This window comes from Gopherus flavomarginatus, chromosome 3 (genome assembly GCF_025201925.1).
Source record: "Gopherus flavomarginatus isolate rGopFla2 chromosome 3, rGopFla2.mat.asm, whole genome shotgun sequence".
Lineage (NCBI taxonomy): Eukaryota > Metazoa > Chordata > Testudines > Testudinidae > Gopherus > Gopherus flavomarginatus.
In genome coordinates, this window is record NC_066619.1 from 177,845,172 (window position 1) to 177,865,940 (window position 20,769).

The window sequence follows — 20,769 nt, forward strand, 5'->3', positions numbered from 1 at the left end:
CTCATGTATCTGTGTGTTGTTTCCTTGTTATGTTTCATGCATATCCATAGAGCTGTTGCAGTGCCTCCTTTGTAGGATGTACATAATAAGAGTTAGAAGCAAGCCTAGTGGTATGCGTTTTGTAACTTGCCGGAAATGTCAAGGGCTGATTTGTTGGTTATTGTTTCAGCTTGCAGACCAACCAGCCTGTTTCAGACCAGGATGACTGTCAGCATTGTTCTGTAATATTACGCCATTAAATCTATTTTGGTCTTCCTAGTGACTGAGATGGAGTGTTAGAGTAGCAGCCGTGTTAGTCTGTATCTGCAAAAAGAACAGGAATACTTGTGGCACCTTAGAGACTAACAAATTTATTTCAGCATAAGCTTTCATGGGCTACAGCTCACTTCTTCGGATGCATAGAATGGAACACACAGACAGGAGATATTTATACCTACGGAGAACATGAAAAGGTGGAAGTACGCATACCAACTGGAAGAGTCCAAGCTCATCTCAATTGATTGGACTCTCCCAGTTAGTATGCATACTTCCACCTTTTCATGTTCTCTGTAGGTATAAATATCTCCTGTCTGTGTGTTCCATTCTATGCATCCGAAGAAGTGAGCTGTAGCCCACGAAACTTATGCTGAAATAAATGTTAGTCTCTAAGGTACCACAAGCACTTCTGTTCTTTTTGAGGTGGGGCATGATTCCCAGCTCAAGTAGATATTCTCACGCTAGTTTGACTGAAAATATGAATATAGCCGCAGTAGCATGGGCAGTAGTGAGTGGTGTGGCATGGGCTACCTCCCCCACATATGTACCCACAGGGTCCTGGTGGGTTTGTGCTCAGGGCAGCCAGACTGTGCTGCCACTCGCCGCTGCCCATATTACCATGGCTGTGGTAGTACTTTAGCACACTAGCTTGATGAGAGCTAGTGCTAGTATAACATTCTGCTGTGAGCCATTGTTACCTTCTGCCTCAGCAAGAGTGAGCTATGCAGGAAATTAGACTCGTTGTCAGCTCCCTGCCACACCAGTCTGTCTTCCTCATCAGTAAACAGCCCAAGGCTCTTCTACCCCAAACCTTGCTTAGCAGGTATTGATCATCGAACTCTAATCCCCATGCTCCACAGAGAGATTTCTTGGCAAGGAACAGCCACACCACAGGACAGTCACAGAAGATACTAAGTTTGCTGCTCTTTTAAAGAGTCAATGGATTAAGTTTATTAGTAACGTAAGTGGTAAACACACCCTTCCCTTCAAACACAGCACTGAGTTTGTTTATAATAAACTTGTTTTATTAACACAATGACTTAGGTTAAATGATACCAAGTAGGAGGAACAAAGATAGAAATGGTTACAAACAAATAAAAGTAAAAATACTTTCTAATGGCTATGATGTAACTTGACAAGCTGCAGTCTCTGTTCAAGATAGTTTCCTCATTAATCTTCCTTTTCCAGCAATAGCTGGCTGATCACCACAGAGTCCAAGGCGGTTTTCCTTGTGTTTGTGTCCCTTTACGTATCAAAATCTGTGTTTTATTTCAAGGGTCAAATTGATCCCCTGGGGGTCAGTCTCCCATCTCCCCCAGGGAACCGACTCCATCCTGATTAAGGTATCTCTTGGTGTATTCCAGTGTGATGCATCCTGCTGCAATTTTACAATGTAAATGTTCTCTTCCTGCAACCTACACTATGAATGAATAGCCCACTGATTTTGGCCACATGTGATTTGAGGTGTTGGCCTGTTTTCTTTGTCTTGAGAAGACCCATTTATCAACTCCCCATTGACACACCTGGTTTAAACACCTTTTAGTCACAGACTTTAAAGCCCTTTAAAGTGAGTGTCCATAATTCCACACACAGAATTGTCACATACATTTCACAATGATATTACTGACCAATGTGTCATTAGTTTTCAAATGATATTTCAAAAGACACATTGTGTACAAATACCTTTGCAGTAAGGGGTATGGTGTGAACACAGGGGTGCCTTGGTCACAGTGACCATGTGTACTTGTCCTGGGCATCATTCCCCCAGCTCCAAAAGTAGCCCTACCCTATGTGTAAAAAGAATATAATGGGGCAGGGGATAATATCTGTGTCCAGGTAGGAGGATGGCAGGAAGGAGGATGACATCCATGCTATTGGTTTCTAGTGTGTACTCCAGCCCTGGGTTGCATCATGTCTTTGTTGTTGTTCCTGTCCTCTAGTATGCAGTCCTTTTCCAGGTGGCGTGAAAGGAGGAATGGCGTGAGACCATCGTGCTTTTCCTGCTATCTTGTGGTCTCTAACTCAGCACCAGAATCCTGATAGTCTTAGTGCAGGCTTGCAAGAATAGGGAAAGGGCTCCATGCATTCTCTCCTCATCCTTGCACATCTGAAGATCAGCCAGAATCTGTCCTAGAGCATTTAAGAAAAAACAAAATAATACCTTCTCAGGAATGCTGCCGTCATCACAATCCACCTGAGTTCTGCTCCATAGTTGGAGATGACATGCAGGCTGGTTATTACTGGTTGTTCTGTCAGGAATGCTGCATATCCTGTTTCCAATGAGCCAATCACAGCTCTTATGTTTGAATAGCTTGACACATCATCCCCCGCTTTAAAATCCCTAAGAGATTCTAAATTAATTGCCAAGTTTTATTGCTAACTATTGAGTCACTAGCTGTGCTCTGCTTACTCAACAGCGGTTTTGTCACTGCTAACTGAGGTCTGAATTGGCCGGCTATCTAGTCTGCCCAAGATATGACCTAAAATCTTTAGGAGGAAGGGTCCATAACAAGTACTACCCACAACTGAGGAACTTGCTTCCTATGTCTGAGTAGTATCCACTCTCTGGATTTAAAACCAAATTAAAGAAATGTCAGCTGTTGCCTTTGATGGCTTTTTAGACCATAACATTTGTAATTGTGTTGTTTATGTAAGAACTTAACTTGCTACCCCCAAAATATGAAGCACATAAATCTTGTCCACAATAGCTAACAAAAATAGACTAATCTTCTTCCCACCCCATTAGCTACTTTGATCTCCCAGCAAATTAATCCCTCCTAGCTGTATGTGGTGTGATATACTCTGTGACTTCCTTGCAAAGGACACTCTGAGGTGCATTTTGTAGTTCACACTGTATCTTATTGTTTCAGTGCACGCAGTGCATTGAAAGGAAATGTCCATCTTTTCATCTGCTGTTCATCCAAGAGCTTATTAATTTTGCTCTCTGATATGTGCCGAAGAATATCCATTTGATGATGTTCTCTATATTTTAAAGCAAAAGCAGACGTTGCACAATAGAAGGCCAGACACATCTGTTATTCCTTGGTATTGTTTTTTTCCCAGGGAGTGCTGTCCAATATCTCCTCCATTACTGACCTGGGAGGTTTTGATCCAGTTTGGCTCTTCCTTGTGGTGGGAGGAGTCATGTTCATTTTGGGATTTGCAGGATGCATTGGAGCTTTGCGAGAAAATACCTTCCTTCTCAAGTTTGTAAGTAGCCTTTGCAATTTCTGGATTCATCAGTTACATAAGTTAAACGATGTCCTGTGTTATTGTTTAACTGTGGCAGTCTTGTAAAATGCCTTTGGGGATATTTGACACAAATGTGTTATATTTCTCTGCTACGTTAGTTTTTTCCTATTTTTCAACAATGAAACTATTAAAGAGCTGTAATTCAAATTGCTTATGTTTTTGAGTTTTAACTTGCATGATGCAATCCTGTTAAGAGCCATAATGCAAAGCACATGCCTTTTATAAGGATCCAATCTAATGCTTGGCCTTTCTCTCACTAAAGGAGGAACCTACTTTAATAGTGTAATAGTATTGAGCTTTGAAAGCCCATAATGAGATGCCTGTGTAAAATGTGAGAGGACGTGAAAACTCTACCAAATGGGGCCCACATGATCGTTGGTGTGGGAGTGCAGGCCCCATGTGTCCCTCATGGTAAAGAAGAGACAATATCAAGTTATAGAGGGGATTATTTATTGTAGATATCCCTGGTTTTGTACAACCCAGACTAATTCAGCACAGCCCTGTACTGCTTAATGATGGCACTGCTCAGTCACCCTTGGCCTGGACTATTAGTCATGAAAGAAACTGCAGACAGGTCCCAGCAGCCAATGCGCCACCTTGAGCTGAGCAGCCTGGTTTGTCTGTCTTTTGGTAACCATGCTCCCTGTGGGGCACATCTTCAAGTTAAAGATGTGTGACTGCAGGCTAGTCTGTTTTACACAAGTTTAATGTGATCCCCGTTCACACTTTTGGCTCCTGGCAAGCTGTTGTCTAATCTACGCCATCATCACCATAAAATGTTTCGTGTACATGAAAAGCTCCTTACTAAACAACAGTGCCGTGTTTGGCTCCCAGGGTGGAACTGCTGTATAGAGAGAGGAGGTGGTTCTTAGTTACTGTTCTCAAGGCCTTTCTATAAGCTAGCCTGAGCTAGTACAAATTAACTTGTGTTGCTAGAAAATTAAAGTAACTTTCTTGTTTCTTTCTTCCTTTGCTTCTCTGAATGCTTCTAAAATGAACACATCTGCCAATAGCCTCCTATTCAGTAGCTGCAGGAAAAATTAAAAATGCATCTGAATGAACAAAAAAGAAATATTAAAATGAGAATCAAAGGCACAGTTGCAGAACAGAGAGAGCTGTAATATGTCTGGATCATGTGGAATTTTTTAAACTCCATCTAGACTCACTGGAGATGTTTAGAGAAAATGGCATGTCATTAATAATGCCTTTGGCATTCACTGCCTTTGCATTAATCTTAATGAATTTACTTGGTTTTAATGTGATTATAATGAGTAATTCCACAGACATTCCTTTGTAACTTAGTCATTAATTAATTTCTGCTGTTACCAGTGTTTGCTTTAAATGCTTTCTTAGGCCAAACTATACAGACAGACCTAGGTGCCAATAGATGATTTCTGCACCTAATTTTTGGCACCCAAATAAGTGAACTGATTTTCAGAGATGCCATTGGCTGCTCAACAGCTTTGAAAATTTAGGTACCTAAATATGTGTAAGGGGACTGTTATCCCCTTACCAACATTCAGTGGGAGTGTTTTGGTTGCTAGCTCCCAGCACTGAAAGGGGAGGGATCAATGGCAAATCAGGCCCTGAGACTGACAGTCCTCAGGAACAATGGCGAGAGGCCAATGCTCCAGGTCAGCCTGATTGACAGGGCGGGCAGGCTGGCTAATCAAAGAGACAGAAGGCCAGGGTGGGTCCTGTCCTCCATGTGAGCTGAAATTGCCTGGATCAGACAGAGTGGGGCCGAGCTAAGGCAAGAGTAGGGGTCCAAGCTAAGCTGCTGGGAGCAGAGCTGCAGCCCAAAAAGCCAGAGCACAGCCCAGATAGAGCAGACCTGCCCTGGGAGCAGGGCTGCAGCAACCAGAGCCAGAGGGGCCAGACAAGCAGCCCAGGAAGCAGGTGAGAGCTGAGAGAGATTCACAGAAGCAGCCTGCAGAGCAGACCTGCCCTGGGAGCAGAGCTGTAGCAACTGGAGCCAGGGAAGCCAGAGAAGCAGCCCAGAGAGCTGAAGGCAGAGCAGCAGCAGCAGTGGTGCTGAGGCAGTGTGGAGCTAGAGCTGGGGCTGGAGCAGTCCAGAGCTGGGTGCAGTGAGCAGCTGGGGAGAGCAAGGGGGACCCTGGGCAGTGGGTCCAGCACGGGGAGACGCCTCAGCCAAGAGGCTCTGCAGACCAGACTTGGAGGGGGATCATAACCCTGACAGAGTGGGGGTGACACTGAAGAGAAGGGTCCTGCCACCCAGAGCCTGAGAGAGTGTGGCCACCACCAGAGCAACTATCTGACCTGCAGCGTCCATGCAGTACAGCCAGGGCCTGAGAAGGAGGCCTGGGACCTACAAGGAACAGACTGTGAAGTGCCCTGATGTCCAGAGACACTGTTTGTGATGGTCCCTGCCACAGAGCGGTGTGATGTGTTTTCCTTTAACCTTTCCTGTTTTTCCTTATTCTTTTTTTTTAAATTAATTGTTAATTAAATAACTTGTATTTGCTTTAAATTGTATGATGTGACCAGTGGGTCAGGGAGGTGCGCAGTGCAAAGAGAGTACTCCGGAGTGGGGACACCCTAGCCCCTGTCCTAGGTGGCCACAGCAGGGTTGGGGGTTGAGCCCCCTCAGGAATCTTGGGCCCAGCCTTGTTGGGGTTACGAGGACTCTGCCAGACAGGAGAGTGGAAAAGGAGTCCTCAAGGGCAGGGAGGCCTCTGGGTAAAGGAAGTGAGAGTGAGGACTCGGATCCTTTCGCCAGCCCACTTCACCGGGGTAGTGCAGAAGCCAGGAAAGTTCCCCACAATAGCAGGACCATTCCCCCGCTTACATATGGATTTAAGGCTGATATTGTCAGAGGGGAAGGTCTCAGGGAGTCCCATTTACATTCACCCCTAACTGCCTTGGGTCCTTTTGAAAATCCCAACTTTAGGCACCCAACTTTGAAAATGTTGGTCTTTGTTAAGTGCCAGACAGAACTGTACAGTCCTGCACTATCAGCTGATTATGAATAACATTTTTAAAAGAGTCAGGTTTCCTGTGAGTAGGAGTACATTGAACATGTGTTAATAAGCCTGCTGAAACTGACAAAACGTCCAGTTTCAGGTCATTCACATTCTGATTATTTGTAAGCGTTGGAAAATAAGCCTTCAGCCACAGAGGCAAAATTGTCCTTTTCTTGTAACTTTTTTTCTCTTCTTTCTCATAGTTTTCTGTATTCCTGGGAATTATTTTCTTCCTGGAGCTCACTGCTGGTGTTCTGGCATTTGTTTTCAAGGACTGGATCAAAGACCAGCTGTATTTCTTTATAAACAATAACATCAGAGCATACAGAGATGACATTGATTTGCAAAACCTTATAGACTTCACACAGGAATATGTAAGTTGTTTCTACTTTTACTTCTCATCTGTTGGATTTTGCCAGCAGCAACAAAAGTGCTTTAAAATATAATACTTAGCACATATGCGTAGCAGTTACTTAATGGCATTTCTATAGATATATCTGAGTCCTCACAACAACACCCGTTTGAGGTTAGGCTAGTTATTAACCCCATTTTATATATGGGAGAAGTGAGGCAAAAGGCTAGGTGAATTGTCTAAAAGTCACTGAGGGAGTCTGTGGTAGATCCAGAATTAGAAAATTGCAAGTTCCTGATGTCCATTCTTGTGTTCTAGGCCACTAGATCGTGTAGCTTTCCTAAAAACAAGTTTCCAAAGACTTCTCCATTGTTCATGGAGGCTTAAACTATTTCATTACTATAAGAGTTGTAACTACAGCTAAGTGAATAACTGATTTTTTCAGTTCAATGGCTGAAATGAAAAATCCAGAAGAAAATTTGGTTAGTTTTGCATGGAAACTGAAATTCTTTTCGTGTTTGTTTTTGTTTTGTTTTTTGACAAAATGAAAAACCAAAAAAATTGAGTTCAAATGGAAACAAAACATTTCAAATGTCTATTTGAAATGATATTTTTCAAAACAAAATCTCAATTCAAAATGGCATTTTTGGAATTATTGTTTTTTGGGTCTGGGGACAGAAACTATTCACTGTACTATATCCAAATTTGCAAATAATTTTGGTGCTCCCAAAATGCTTTTTGTTTGTTTGTTTGTTGAGAATTTACTATTTGCTGAAAAGATTTTTGCCCATCTGTAGTTGCAGCACCCATACAATGCTTTTTATTGAGACTGATTGAAAATACAGTCAGTTCTGTGATGGGACTTGACATCTAGTTAGCAGGGCTAGAATTCTAGACCACACTTCAGGGTAGGAGGAGGAGAATTACTTATCCAAGTGAAACTGCAGGGGAAATTCTAAAGTCTATTGAATGTAATTAGCTTAGTTGGAATTGGGCCACTATTGAAGTTCTCCTCATGAGAAATCTGCAAATGGCTCCAATCTCTCTGTCTTAGAGAGAATTGGTAACATTCAGAGTGTGGTGTGTGAGGCGGTACAAGTTAAGCTCCCTTAAACGTACACATTCTTACTTACTGACATGCAAGAGAATTGAAGTGGATGTAAGTTACACACCAAGGAGCTGTATGAAGATTTATATCAAGCAGGGAATGGCCTATGCTGCCCATTCCATTCTTACTCTTTAGTTCTTTCTTGTTACACTCGTCTCTCCTGGCCCTTCAGCTTATGAGCCTGCATCCTTACTCATCACCTTTGAATTTGGCCCTGTGTGTCTAAGGGCCTGAGTGCTAGATGACTGCCATCCAAGAGATATCCACCCAACAAAATGAATTCCCTTATGTTCATGTTCGAGTATGTCATAATTTTGTGTTTTCCCTCTCAAGAGAGTGAATAAGTGATGGGATGCACAGAGCCTTACACATTGTGTTGGATCTGGCTTAGCTTGGTGGCAGTCACAAATCTTTAGGCCATTGTGAAATGAAAGGGTCTCAGTGCAATTTCTAGTGAACGAGTATCCACGTAGTAAAAACTGCCATAATGACTGGATTTCTTGTTAGCAAGCAGTCTCAGCAGAGACACCACAGGTGGACTGAGCATTGAAACCAAACTGCTTTCTCAGCCCTAGAGGAGGTAACAACTGAAGGCACTGTGGAGGAAGCTTGCATTGCTGCTGTACGTGCTGTGCCATATATGTGAAAAAAGGACGTTGACTGGCACTGTCAATCAAACGCCTTTTATACATGCTCGGTTTGATTTAAAATTAATATAGATTAACATTGGGCCAGATCCTCAACTGGTATAAATCAAAGCCGCTCTGTTGGCTTCCAGTGGAGACGTGTCCACAGACAGCAGCTGATTGTGTGGCTCATTGGTGTATTGTACTGAAGATTCAGTTACTTGAGCAGGGTGACCAGATGTCCCGATTTTTATAGGGACAGTCTCAATTTTTGGGTCTTTTACTTATATAGGCTCCTATTACCCCCCCCCCCCCCCCGGTCCTGATTTTTCACACTTGCTGTCTGGTCACCCTATACTTGAGACATTTTTATTTTGGCACTTACTGGGTGGGTTCTGCCCGCGTATCATACATCCTTCACAGGGAGTTAGTTATTTGTACAGTAATTTAAGAACCAGTTTCCAGGATGGGACTGGGAGTGAATTTTGGTTTTTCTTTGTTGCCAGATTCCCTCTAATCTCCCAGTGTGTGGTGTTGGTGCTGATATTAATTCACGTACAGAGTCAGAATGTTCTCATTCTTGTGTGTTTGCTCTAGTGGCAGTGCTGTGGAGCCTTCGGCGCTGATGACTGGAACCTCAATATTTACTTCAATTGCACAGATTCCAACGCAAGTAGAGAGCGCTGCGGTGTGCCGTTTTCATGCTGTACTAAAGATCCTGCCGTGAGTGCGTTACCAACGGTGGTGTGGTTCTGCTGCTCCTCTCTTAAATCACAGCCACATGAAATGGTGTCTTCTGTTAGGCTGTGTGTGTGTGAGAGAGAGATCTGTTTATTTTAGCCCTTGCTTTCCCTATCCACTTCAAGATTTAACTGGCAGCTCAATCTTGCACAGTCAACATCAGTTTGATCTCCAATCCTGAGAGATGACTTCTTTAAGTCTCCACCTTAGGCTTTGTACTTGCTGCTTTTCATTTGAATGGGGAAATCACTATGTTGGCTGGGTGCATGTGTTGTTTGTAGCACAGCCAAATGCCATAACCTGGCCTTGGTTAGATGATGGTTGCTTTCAGTTAGGTACCAGGATGTCTCACCCCCATTCCCAGAGTTTCTAAGGCTGAATACTTAAAAGAGGAAAAAATATTTTTAACAGACATGTATATTGCTTATTATTTGTTTTACTTACCTTTTCTATTGTGGTAGCACCTACAGGCCACAACCAGATTGGGTCCCAGTGTGCTAGGCAAATCTAGAATACATTACAGTCAGTGCCTCAAAGAACTTACATGTGTTTTACTTTTGAATTTGAGACAGGATTGGAAATCTTTCTTCTCTCTCTCCCCTCATAGATTTGTTGTTCCTTCCCGGTGACTGACTTTGCTTTAGTTATAACAACTAAGTCCGCGTGCTGGGTGGTGTTACTTTTATCATGAAATCAACTGACATTATGCAGAAGTGAAGATGATCCGTTTGAGGGAGACACTCGTTTAATGAAGTTTCGTAGCATTTTATGATGGATACAATTCCATGTTGTCACTTCTTGACTTATAATGTGCAAACCAAGTTAAGGGTGCATTTTTACCTGTGGGATATGGTCGATAATATGGGAGACAGGTTACTGACTGTGCAGGATTTGGTATAGGGATACATTAGTGCACTTGTAGATTAGTTTATGGCTAATGTTAAACGTTATGTAGTCTCTGTTTGATTAAAACCCAACCTACCAGTTGTAGTATCATGTAGTTTGTCAGTAATGGCTTTCTTTCCATGTTGAGTGAATTTTACTTCCTCACTTTTATGAGTACTGTAGCATTGACTGAAGCTAGGCAGGGGCCCATAGGTCCCACAGAAGCTTCCCGCTCCTGCTAATGCATCTCAGACTTCACTTTGCAACATCATTTGCTATTCTTGTCTGCCTCTTTCTCTCCTGAGGTGACTTCCATTTGCACAACACTGTCCTGGTTGCTCTGTGATGTGAACAAGCATTCACAATAATCTGAAGCCACCATCCAGCTAGTCACCTTATTTTTTACACATGTTAAAGCAGACTGGAAAATATATTATGCTAATGCATTACATTTCTGTACCATTTGGACGCCACCCCCTACATAAACACAAACTGGTTATCATAATCTAGTTTTTAAAATGTACTTGTTAGCGAACAAAACCAACAATATCCCTGTAAATATCTAATCATGCAAAAAATTGTCCCAACATCTGGGTGTGTGGGTAGTGGGGTATACCTGTCACCTGGGGAAGGAGTACAATAAGCATAGAATTAAAAAATAAATATCAGCCCTGTTCACTGTAAAGCAGCAGCATGATTGATCAGTGAAATAACTGATCTCTCCATTCCATAGATCGTGTCCATAAGTGTTCAAAGTCATCTTGTAAGAAAGCTAGAAATCCTGTAGTTGTAGCAAGATGCCCAGATTTATTACCTCCGATATCCCTCCTATAGGAAAGCTTTCCAGACACAAGCCACTATGTGGTGTGCTCTGTTTTTTGGATGTCTTGCCAGCTGCCCATAACTTCATGAAGCAATCTGTATTTCCAGTGTCTCAAAATATGACCAGATCCTAAGGGGAATGCACAGTCAAAGAAATCTTGTAATTTTAGAAAGAAAGGTCTACAAACAAAGGCTGTATGATGGGTTCCCCCCGCCCCCATGTGAAACAGGAGCTCCCACGTTTCAGGGATTACCATCCTATGCCATTGTATTGGATAGGTCTTCTGAACAACCCTAGAAAGTAATAGGAAGTGAACTTATTTCCATATTGTACTTAATCCTTATAAACTCTAATGCTTAATTCCTGCATCGGTCATTCAAGAAGCCCTAGTACAATGGTGTAATCAACATATACTTAAAAGAATAGGGCAAGGGTTCTCTCTGCTTGCAAATAGGAGTGAAGTGTCATCTCTTGAGGACTGTCAGTTCCCCAAGTATTACCTTCCCTTGTTTTGCTTGACAATTGCCTTGTGCCTCAAGTCTCTTTAAGGAACTTCATGGAGGTCAAGGGAAGCACTGGGGCTGTGTAGACTTGTGGAGTTACAAGTAATCTGCAAAACTGACTGAAGCCCAAGTTTAGGTGGAAAAGGTCCATTTAAGCAGGGTGGAGGGCATTCATATTTGGAAGGAGCTTACAATTCACCTGTGTCAAATTCTCTTGATGCTTTCTCCTGTGTTGGAAACATACTGGGATGCATATACCAGGGTAGGGAGTGCAATTCCCCACCCCCTGCAGGATGTGAATCACTTGCACCTTGGGTGAGGAAAGCTCAGCCCCAGGGATCTCACTGCATCTGAGGTAACTGGTGACTTTATCGAATGGTGCATCCTGGAATACCTTTAACAAACTGGAAAATACTAAGAGGCATAATTTACTGGTTGGGGGCCAGGGTGAGATTTTTTTTTTTTAAATGTGCTGGATGTCTCTCCCACTGGGACCTATAACTGGCCTTCGCTGGGTTTCTAAGTTAGCTAAGCAGATCACCTTTCCGCACATCATTGTTGTGGGGAGAGGGAGTGTTTCACTAGTTCTGTCTCTCTATGCCGCCTTGGCTGACACTGAGGACTGATCTGGAGACTTTCAGAGTCAAAAGCATGAATCTGTACAGCTGGAACTGCAGAGCCAGGCTGTGTAGCTGGGATCTGTAAAAGACAATTACTCACCTTTGTAACTGTTGTTCTTCGAGATGTGTTGCTCATATCCATTCCAGTTAGGTGTGTGCGCGCCGTGTGCATGTTCATCGGAGAAACTTTTACCCTAGCAACCCAGGCGGGTCGGCTGGGCGCCCCCTGGAGTGGCGCTGCTATGGCGCCCAATATATATCCCAGCCGACCCGGCCACCCTTCAGTTCCTTCTTGCCGGCTACTCCGACAGTGGGGAAGGAGGGTGGGTTTGGAATGGATATGAGCAACACATCTCGAAGAACAACAGTTACAAAGGTGAGTAACCGTCTTTTCTTCTTCGAGTGATTGCTCATATGCATTCCAGTTAGGTGATTCCCAAGCCTTACCTAGGCGGTGGGGTCGGAGTGAGATGTGGCGGTATTTAAAACTGCTACGCCAAAGGCCGCATCATCTCTTGATTGTCTGACTAGCGCATAGTGTGCGGTGAATGTGTGGACCGATGACCAGGTCGCTGCACGGCATATCTCCTGGATAGGCACGTGCACCAGGAAGGCTGCCGACGCCGCCTGGGCTCTCGTGGAATGTGCCGTGAGGTGGCTAGAGGGGACACGAGCTAGGTCGTAGCATGTGCGAATGCATGCAGTCACCCAGGAGGAAATCCTCTGAGAGGAGATTGGTTGACCCCTCATCCGTTCTGCGATCGCCACAAACAGCTGAGGGGACTTCCGGAATGGCTTTGTTCGCTCAATGTAGAAAGCGAGCGCTCTGCGTACATCTAAGGAGTGTAGCTGCTGCTCTCTCCGAGAAGAGTGTGGCTTCGGGAATAAGACTGGGAGGAAGATGTCCTGGTTGGTATGGAAGGCAGAAACAACCTTAGGGAGGAACGCCGGGTGGGGTCGCAGGTGCACTTTGTCCTTATGGAAGACGGTGTAGGGTGGGTCCACTGTGAGAGCTCTCAGCTCGGAGATCCGTCTGGCCGATGTAATGGCCACCAAGAAGGCCGTCTTCCATGACAGGTACGTGAGCGAGCAAGTCGCCAGTGGCTCGAATGGCGGGAGCGTGAGCCTGTTCAGGACCAAGTTAAGGTCCCAGGTAGGAGCAGGGCGGCGTACGGGGGGGTAGAGATGCTCTAGGCCTTTAACAAATCTGGCGACTAAGGGGTGGGAGAATACGGAGCGGCCACCCTCTCCTGGTCGAAAGGCGGATATGGCCGCTAAGTGTACCTTTAAGGAGGATGTCGCCAGGCCCTGCTGCTTAAGGTACCAGAGGTAGTCTAGGACCGTGGGAATCGGGGCCTGCGTAGGGTTCACCCCCTGAGTAGCGCACCAGCAAGAGAAGCGCTTCCACTTGGCCCTGTACGTTGAGCGAGTGGAAGGCTTCCTGCTGTTAAGGAGGATATGCTGGACCGGTGCGGAACAGCTGAGCTCCGCCGTGTTCAGCCATGCAGGAGCCATGCCGTGAGGTGTAGGGCTCGTAGGTCCGGGTGACAGAGCCTGCCGTGATCCTGCGTAATCAGGTCTGGGTGGAGAGGAAGGGGAATTGGAGGGTCCACAGATAGGTCCAGCAAGGTGGTGAAGCAGTGCTGTCTGGGCCACGCAGGTGCGATCAGGATTAGATGCGCTTTGTCCCTGCGTAGTTTCAACAGGACTTTGTGCACCAGAGGGAACGGAGGGAAGGCATACAGTAGGTGGCGGGTCCATGGCAGGAGAAATGCGTCCGTGATCGACCCGGGAGAGAGACCCTGAAAGGAGCAAAACTCCTGGCACTTCCTGTTGGACTTGGTCATGAAGAGGTCTATGCGGGGAAATCCCCACCTCTGGAAGATGGAATGGATGACATCCGGTCTGATCGACCATTCGTGGCATAGGAAGGATCGGCTGAGTCTGTCTGCCAGTGTGTTCTTGACCCCTGGGAGGAAGGATGCCACTAGATCTATTGACTGGGCTATGCAGAAGTCCCAGAGTCGAATGGCTTCCTGACATAGGGGAGACGAACGGGTTCCCCCCTGTTTGTTGATATAATACATGGCCGTTGTGTTGTCCGTGAGTACGGAAACACAATGGCCGTGTAGGCGTCATTGAAACGCCTGGCAGGCGAGGCGGACTGCCCTCAACTCCCGGACATTTATGTGGAGTGACAGCTCTTGGGACGACCAGAGGCCCTGGGTGCGCAGGTGTCCTAGGTGGGCCCCCCACCCCAGGGATGATGCGTCGGTTGTTAGAGTCATTGACGGTTGCTGTGAATGGAACGGCATCCCCGTGCATACTAGGGATGAGGTCAGCCACCAGTCGAGGGAGCGGACAGGGTCGGGGGGGACCGTCACCAATACATCCAGGTGATCCCTGCCCGGGCGGAATACGGAATGAAGCCACGTTTGGAAGGGCCTCATTCGGAGCCTGGCATACTTCGTCACGTAAGTGCATGCGGCCATATGCCCTAGTAGTGTGAGGCAGGTGCGAGCCGAGGTGATTGGGGAGGCCTGCAAGCTCCGTATGATCACGACGATCGTCTGGAAGCGGGGTTGAGGTAAGTAAGCCCTGGCTTGAGTAGAGTCCAGGGTCGCTCCTATGAAGTCCAACCTCTGTGTGGGGACTAGGCTGGATTTCTCGGCATTGAGAAGCAGGCCTAGCTGGGAGAAGAGGTCCGTAACGGCCTCGACATGTCGCCGCACCTGCGACTGGGAGGACCCCTTCAGGAGCCAGTCGTCGAGGTACGGAAAGACGTGGATTTTCCGCCGACGGAGGTGGGCGGCCACAACGGCCATGCACTTGGTAAACACCCTCGGGGCTGTGGAGAGGCCGAAGGGTAGGACTGCGAACTGGAAGTGCTGATGTCTGACCGTGAAGCGAAGGTACTTCCTGTGCAGTGGAAAGATGGCGATATGGAAGTACGCGTCCTTCATGTCGAGGGCGGCATACCAGTCTCCAGGATCCAGGGATGGGATAATGGTTCCCAGGGAGATCATGCGGAACTTCAACTTGAGCATCCATTTGTTGAGGCCCCGCAGGTCTAGGATGGGTCTGAGAACTCCCTTGGACTTGGGGATCAGAAAATATCGGGAGTAGAACCCCTTGCCTCTCTCGCCTAGAGGTACTTCCTCTATAGCTCCCGCCGCGAGGAGGGAACGAACCTCCTGCAGGAGGGTTTGCTCGTGAGAGGGGTCCCTGAAGAGGGACTGGGCAGGGGGGCGGGAAGGGGGTGAGGAAGCAAATTGCAGATGGTATCCGTGCTTCACTGTGCGTAGCACCCAACGGTCTGAAGTTAACCGGGACCATGCTGGGAGGAAGTGAGAGAGGCGGTTGGAGAAGGTAGGGGAAGGATCCTGTCTTGCGTCTGGTATGCCGTCCCCGGGCACACCTTCAAAAGCCTGATTTGGAGCCCGGTGGTGCCTTGGAGGGCCCTTGGCTTTGGCCTCCCTGGGAGCTGGATTGGCGTCTGCGGCCCCCCCGGCCACGCCATCTATTGAGGTCCTGCCTCTGACGGGGTGGGAAGTATGGGCGTCGTGCTTGGGGGCTGAAGGGTCTACGCTGGGTGGAAGGTGTATGCATCCCCAGTGAGCGTATGATGACTCGATTGTCCTTCAGGTTTTGTAATTTGGAGTCCGTCTTGTCCGAGAACAACCCTTTCCCGTCAAAGGGTAAGTCCTGGACTGTATATTGGAGTTCCGGAGGTAGTGTGGAGGCTTGAAGCCATGAAATGCGCCTCATGGTTATTCCGGAAGCGAGGGTTCTGGCTGCTGAGTCAGCCGCGTCGAGGGAGGCCTTGAGGGAGGTCCTGGCCACCTTCTTACCCTCCTCCAGGAACGCATTAAATTCCGGGCGTGAGTCCTGGGGTAGAAGTTCGGAGAACTTACCCACCTCCGCCCATATATTATACTTATAACGTCCCAGTAGGGCCTGCTGGTTGGCCACACGGAGTTGCAAGACCCCAGCCGAATACACCTTGCGCCCCATGAGGTCCATTCGCCTAGCTTCCTTGGCCTTAGGGGCCGGAGCCTGTTGGCCGTGCCGTTCCCTGTCGTTGACAGACTGGACAACTAGGGAGGAAGGAGGAGGGTGGACATATAGGTACTCGTACCCCCGAGAGGGTACCATGTACTTCCTTTCCATTCCCTTAGCTGTCGGCGGGATGGAGGCTGGTGACTGCCACAGGTTATCGGCGGTAGACTGGATAGTCTTTATGAATGGGAGGACTACCCGGGTAGGTGCATCGGCCAAGAGGATGCTCACTACCGGGTCCTCAACCTCTGGGACCTCCTCCACCGGTAGGTTGATATTAAGGGCCACTCTATGGAGGAGGTCCTGGTGGGCCCTGAGGTCTATCGGTGAGGGTCCTGACGCTGAAGACCCAGCCACTGCCTCATCTGGCGAGGAGGAGGAGGAGGAGGATACTCCGGGGATGAGGGCATCCTGTGCGGTCTCCTGTTCCTGGCCTGGTTCCTGCTCGAGTTGACCCGGGGAGTCTGGAGGCGGCTGTTTGTCCGACGCAACCACGGGGGGGCGGGAAACAGTGGCCTCTGGCACCCGATGTTCTGAGGCGGTAGAACGTGTCTGGGGCATGGGGGCACCCTGGGTCTGATGATATGCCTAGGGTGTCCAAAAACCCCACTGTTGGGCACCCGCGTCCTGCGGGTGGGGGTCCTGGAACACTCCCAGCAGTACTTCAGGATCCTGGTCCCGTTCGTAGTAGCTATCCGCCTGGGAGGATGGCGACGTGCCTCTAGATGGCCAAGGTGGAGCGGCGAAAGTCGGTGCCGAGGTACCGACAGACCTTACACCTCTGGGTAGTGGTGACCGGTGTCGGTATTGGTGACGGTGTTGAGAGTGAGACCGGGACCTGCGACCGGCTCGGTGCCGGGAGGTCGACCGGGATCCCGAGTGCCTCTGTCTCGATCTGCTCCTGGAGGTGCGGCGCCCACCGCGGTGCCGTGAGCTGGAGTGGTGCCGGGAGTACCGGGTTGACGCTCGGGACGTCGACCGGTGCCGGAAGCGTGAGCGGTACCAAGGTGACCAGTGCTGGGAGCCTGAACGGTGCCGAGGTGACTGATGCCGGGAGCCTGAGCGGTGCCGGGAGTCTGACCGGTGCCGGGACCGAGATCGACGTCGAGAGCATGAGCGACGCCTCGATGCAGAGCGTCCGCGGGACCGCGATCTGGAGCGGTGCCGGTCTGCTACGCTGACCGAAGCTGGTCTGGTCAGGGTCGGTTTGCCCATGGAGTGTAGTACCTGCACCGGCGGTGCCGGGGGTAAGGGCAACAGTGCCTCGGTGATCGCGAACAGATCCCTCGCTGCAGCAAACGTCTCCGGGGTAGAAGGCGAAGCAGGCTCTACCACGGTGTGCACTGGGGAGCCGCCAGGTGCCGGACTCGATGGCCCTCGCGGGGTCGGGGTCAACGGTACCGGCTTAGACGGTGCCGCGGCAGGTATCGGTGCCGGGTGATCCGTCTTTGGCGCAGGCTCTGACTGCGAGGCAGTTGGTGGCAGGATGATCTGCGCCTTCGCCGCCTTTGGCCTCGGGGAGAGGGAGCGGTCGGAGTCGGTTTCGGTGCCGGCTTCTTGGTGGCAGCACTCGGTGCTGTGGCGGTGCCCTTGCTTACCGGCCGACTTGTGCTCGGTGCCGAAGGCGGAGGTGTCAGGGCCGCTTCCATAAGGAGCTGTCTTAATCTAATGTCACACTCCTTCTTGGTTCTCGGCTTGAAAGACTTACAGATTGAGCACTTGGCCGATACGTGCGACTCCTCGAGGCACTTCAAGCAGGAGTCATGGGGATCTCCAACTGGCATGGGCTTGTGACAAGCCGAGCACTGCCTGAAGCCCGATGAGCCGGGCATGAGCTCCGGCTCCCGGTGCGGGGAAGGAGGGGGTGTCCCCGATCCCCTCAAACTACAACTAATAACTACACTAATAACACTAGATAACTGACTAACTAATAACTATATATATATATATGTACAACAATAAACTATAACTACTATATACAACGATAGCGAAATGAGCTGCTAGGGAGTGTGGAGGTCAGCTAAGCCACGCTCCACAGTTCCAACGACCGACACGGGCGGTAAGAAGGAACTGAAGGGTGGCCGGGTCGGCTGGGATATATATTGGGCGCCATAGCGGCGCCACTCCAGGGGGCGCCCAGCCGACCCGCCTGGGTTGCTAGGGTAAAAGTTTCTCCGACGAACTTGCACGCGGCGCGCACACAGCTAACTGGAATGCATATGAGCAATCACTCGAAGAAGAACAGACCCATATCCTTTGTGGATTGGGCACAGAGTGAGAAATGTAATGTGTGCTGAGTGGCGTGCTGCCACTGGGCCTCTTGAGGTTTTCAACTACTATATGTTCCTTCTTTTTCTCCTGCTATCCATCTCCACTCCATATAGGCAAAGTACCTGTTTCTCCTCTGCTGGCTCAGTCCCCTTTTTCCCTGGAGACACAGGCTTGGGCAGAGTAAAGTCCTTCCCAGTCGCGCAGGGTCTGGCTGATCCTTTCTCAGTCAGTCCCTTGCTCTGTTTTTCTCCCCTTCTGGGGAGAGTGCAAGTCTTCCTGGCTGGAAGAATTCAGAGTCTTGCTGCACCTACTCACTGGCAGCTTCTCTGCTTCTCTCACTCCCCCACTGCTTCCCTGCCAGGGAGGGTTTAAAAAGGTCCCCAGCAATCGGGGCCAGCTGAACCTAATTAGTTCCCTGGCAACCCCTGTTCCAGCTGAACCTTATTCCTCCATGGCTGTCTCCCCTCAATGAATAGGGAGAGGCCTTTTAGCCCCTCTGGGACTAATTACTATCCCTCCTTTGGTAGCTGTTTGTCCTGGGTTTGCCACACCACCCTCTGACAAACAAAGGCTAGGGATACCATTCCTTACCCATCTTGGCTAATAGCCATTAATGTACTTAACTTCCATGAACATATCTAGTTCTCTCTTAAACCCTGGTTATAGTCCTAGCCTTCACAACCTCCTCAGGCAAGGAGTTCCACAGGATGACTGTGCACTGTGTGAAGAAGAACTTCCTTTTGTTTGTTTTAAACCAGCTGCCCATTAATTTCATTTGGTGGCCCCTAGTTCTTATATTATGGGAACAAGTAAATAACTTTTCCATATTCACTTTCTCCACATCACTCATGATTTTATATACCTCTATCATATCCCCCCTTAATCTCCTCTTTTCCAAGCTGAAAAGTCCTAGTCTCTTTAATCTCTCCTCATATGGGACCTGTTCCAAACCCTTAATCATTTTTGTTGCCCTTCTCTGAACCTTTTCTAATGCCAGTATATCTTTTTTGAGATGAGGAGACCACATCTGTATGCAGTATTCAAGATGTAGGCACACCATGGATTTATATAGGGGCAATAAGATATTCTCTGTCTTACTCTCTATCCCTTTTTAAGTGATTCCTAACATCCTGTTCACCTTTTTGTCTACTGTTGCACACTGTGTGGATGTCTTCAGAGAACTATCCACGATGACTCCACAATCTCTTTCTTGATTAGTTGTAGCAAAATTAGCCCATCATATTGTATGTATAATTGGGGTTAGTTTTTTCCAATGTGCATTACTTTACATTTATCCACCTTACATTTCATTTACCATTTTGTTGCCCAATCACTTAGTTTTGTGAGATCTTTTTGAAGTTCTTCAGTCTACTTTGGTCTTAACTATCTTGAGCAGTTCAGCATCATCTGCAAACTTTTCCACTTTACTGTTTACCTCTTTCTCCAGATCATTTATGAATAAGTTGAATAGGATTGGTCTAGGACTGACCCTTGGGGAACACCACTAGTTACCCCTCTCCATTCTGAAAATTTACCATTTATTCCTACCCTTTGTTCCCTGTCTTTTAACCAGTTCTCAATCCATGAAAGGATCTTCCCTCTTATCCCATGACAACTTAATTTATGAAAGGGCCTTTGGTGAAGGACCTTGTCAAAGGCATTCTGGAAATCTAAGTACACTATGTCCACTGGACCCCCCTTGTCAACATGTTTGTTGACCTCTTCAAAGAACTCTAATAGATTAGTAACACATGATTTCCCTTTACAGAAACCATATTGACTTTTGTCCAACAATTTATGTTCTTCTATATGTCTGACAATTTTATTCTTTACTATTGTTTCAACTAATTTGGCCGGTACTGACGTTAGACTTACCGGTCTGTAATTGCCAGGATCATCTCTAGAGCCTTTTTTAAATATTGGCATTACATTAGCTATCTTCCAGTCATTGGGTACAGAAGCTGATTTAAAGGACAGGTTACAAGTCATAGTTAATAGTTCCGCAATTTAACATTTGAATTCTTTCAGAACTCTTGGGTGAATGCCATCTGGTCCCAGTGACTTGTTACTGTTAAGTTTATCAGTTATTTCCAAAATCTCCTCTAATGACACTTCAATTTGTGACAATTCCTCAGATTTGTCACCTACAAAGGCCGGCTCAGGTTTGGGAATCTCACTAACATCCTCAGCCGTGAAGACTGAAGTAGTAGCAATCATGATTGAGTTTTGGTATTGAGAAACCTGTGACTGCATTCCAGAGGTGATGCTGGCAGTAGAGAATCCCAGAATG

The 20,769-nt window shown here is 47.5% G+C and overlaps 1 protein-coding gene across 6 annotated transcripts in view; it reads left to right on the forward strand.

Annotated features, from left to right (window-relative positions):
• Positions 1–20,769, forward strand: part of TSPAN5 (tetraspanin 5) — a 121,283-nt gene that overhangs the window by 96,898 nt on the left and 3,616 nt on the right. For 5 of the 6 annotated variants that reach the window (XM_050944477.1, XM_050944478.1, XM_050944479.1 and 2 more), the window contains 3 exons: positions 3,319–3,465; positions 6,695–6,865; positions 9,175–9,300. In XM_050944477.1, coding sequence (XP_050800434.1) covers positions 3,319–3,465; positions 6,695–6,865; positions 9,175–9,300 — 444 coding nt within the window. The remainder of the gene's footprint in view (positions 1–3,318; positions 3,466–6,694; positions 6,866–9,174; positions 9,301–20,769) is intronic. The other variant, XM_050944481.1, reaches the window with a different exon arrangement.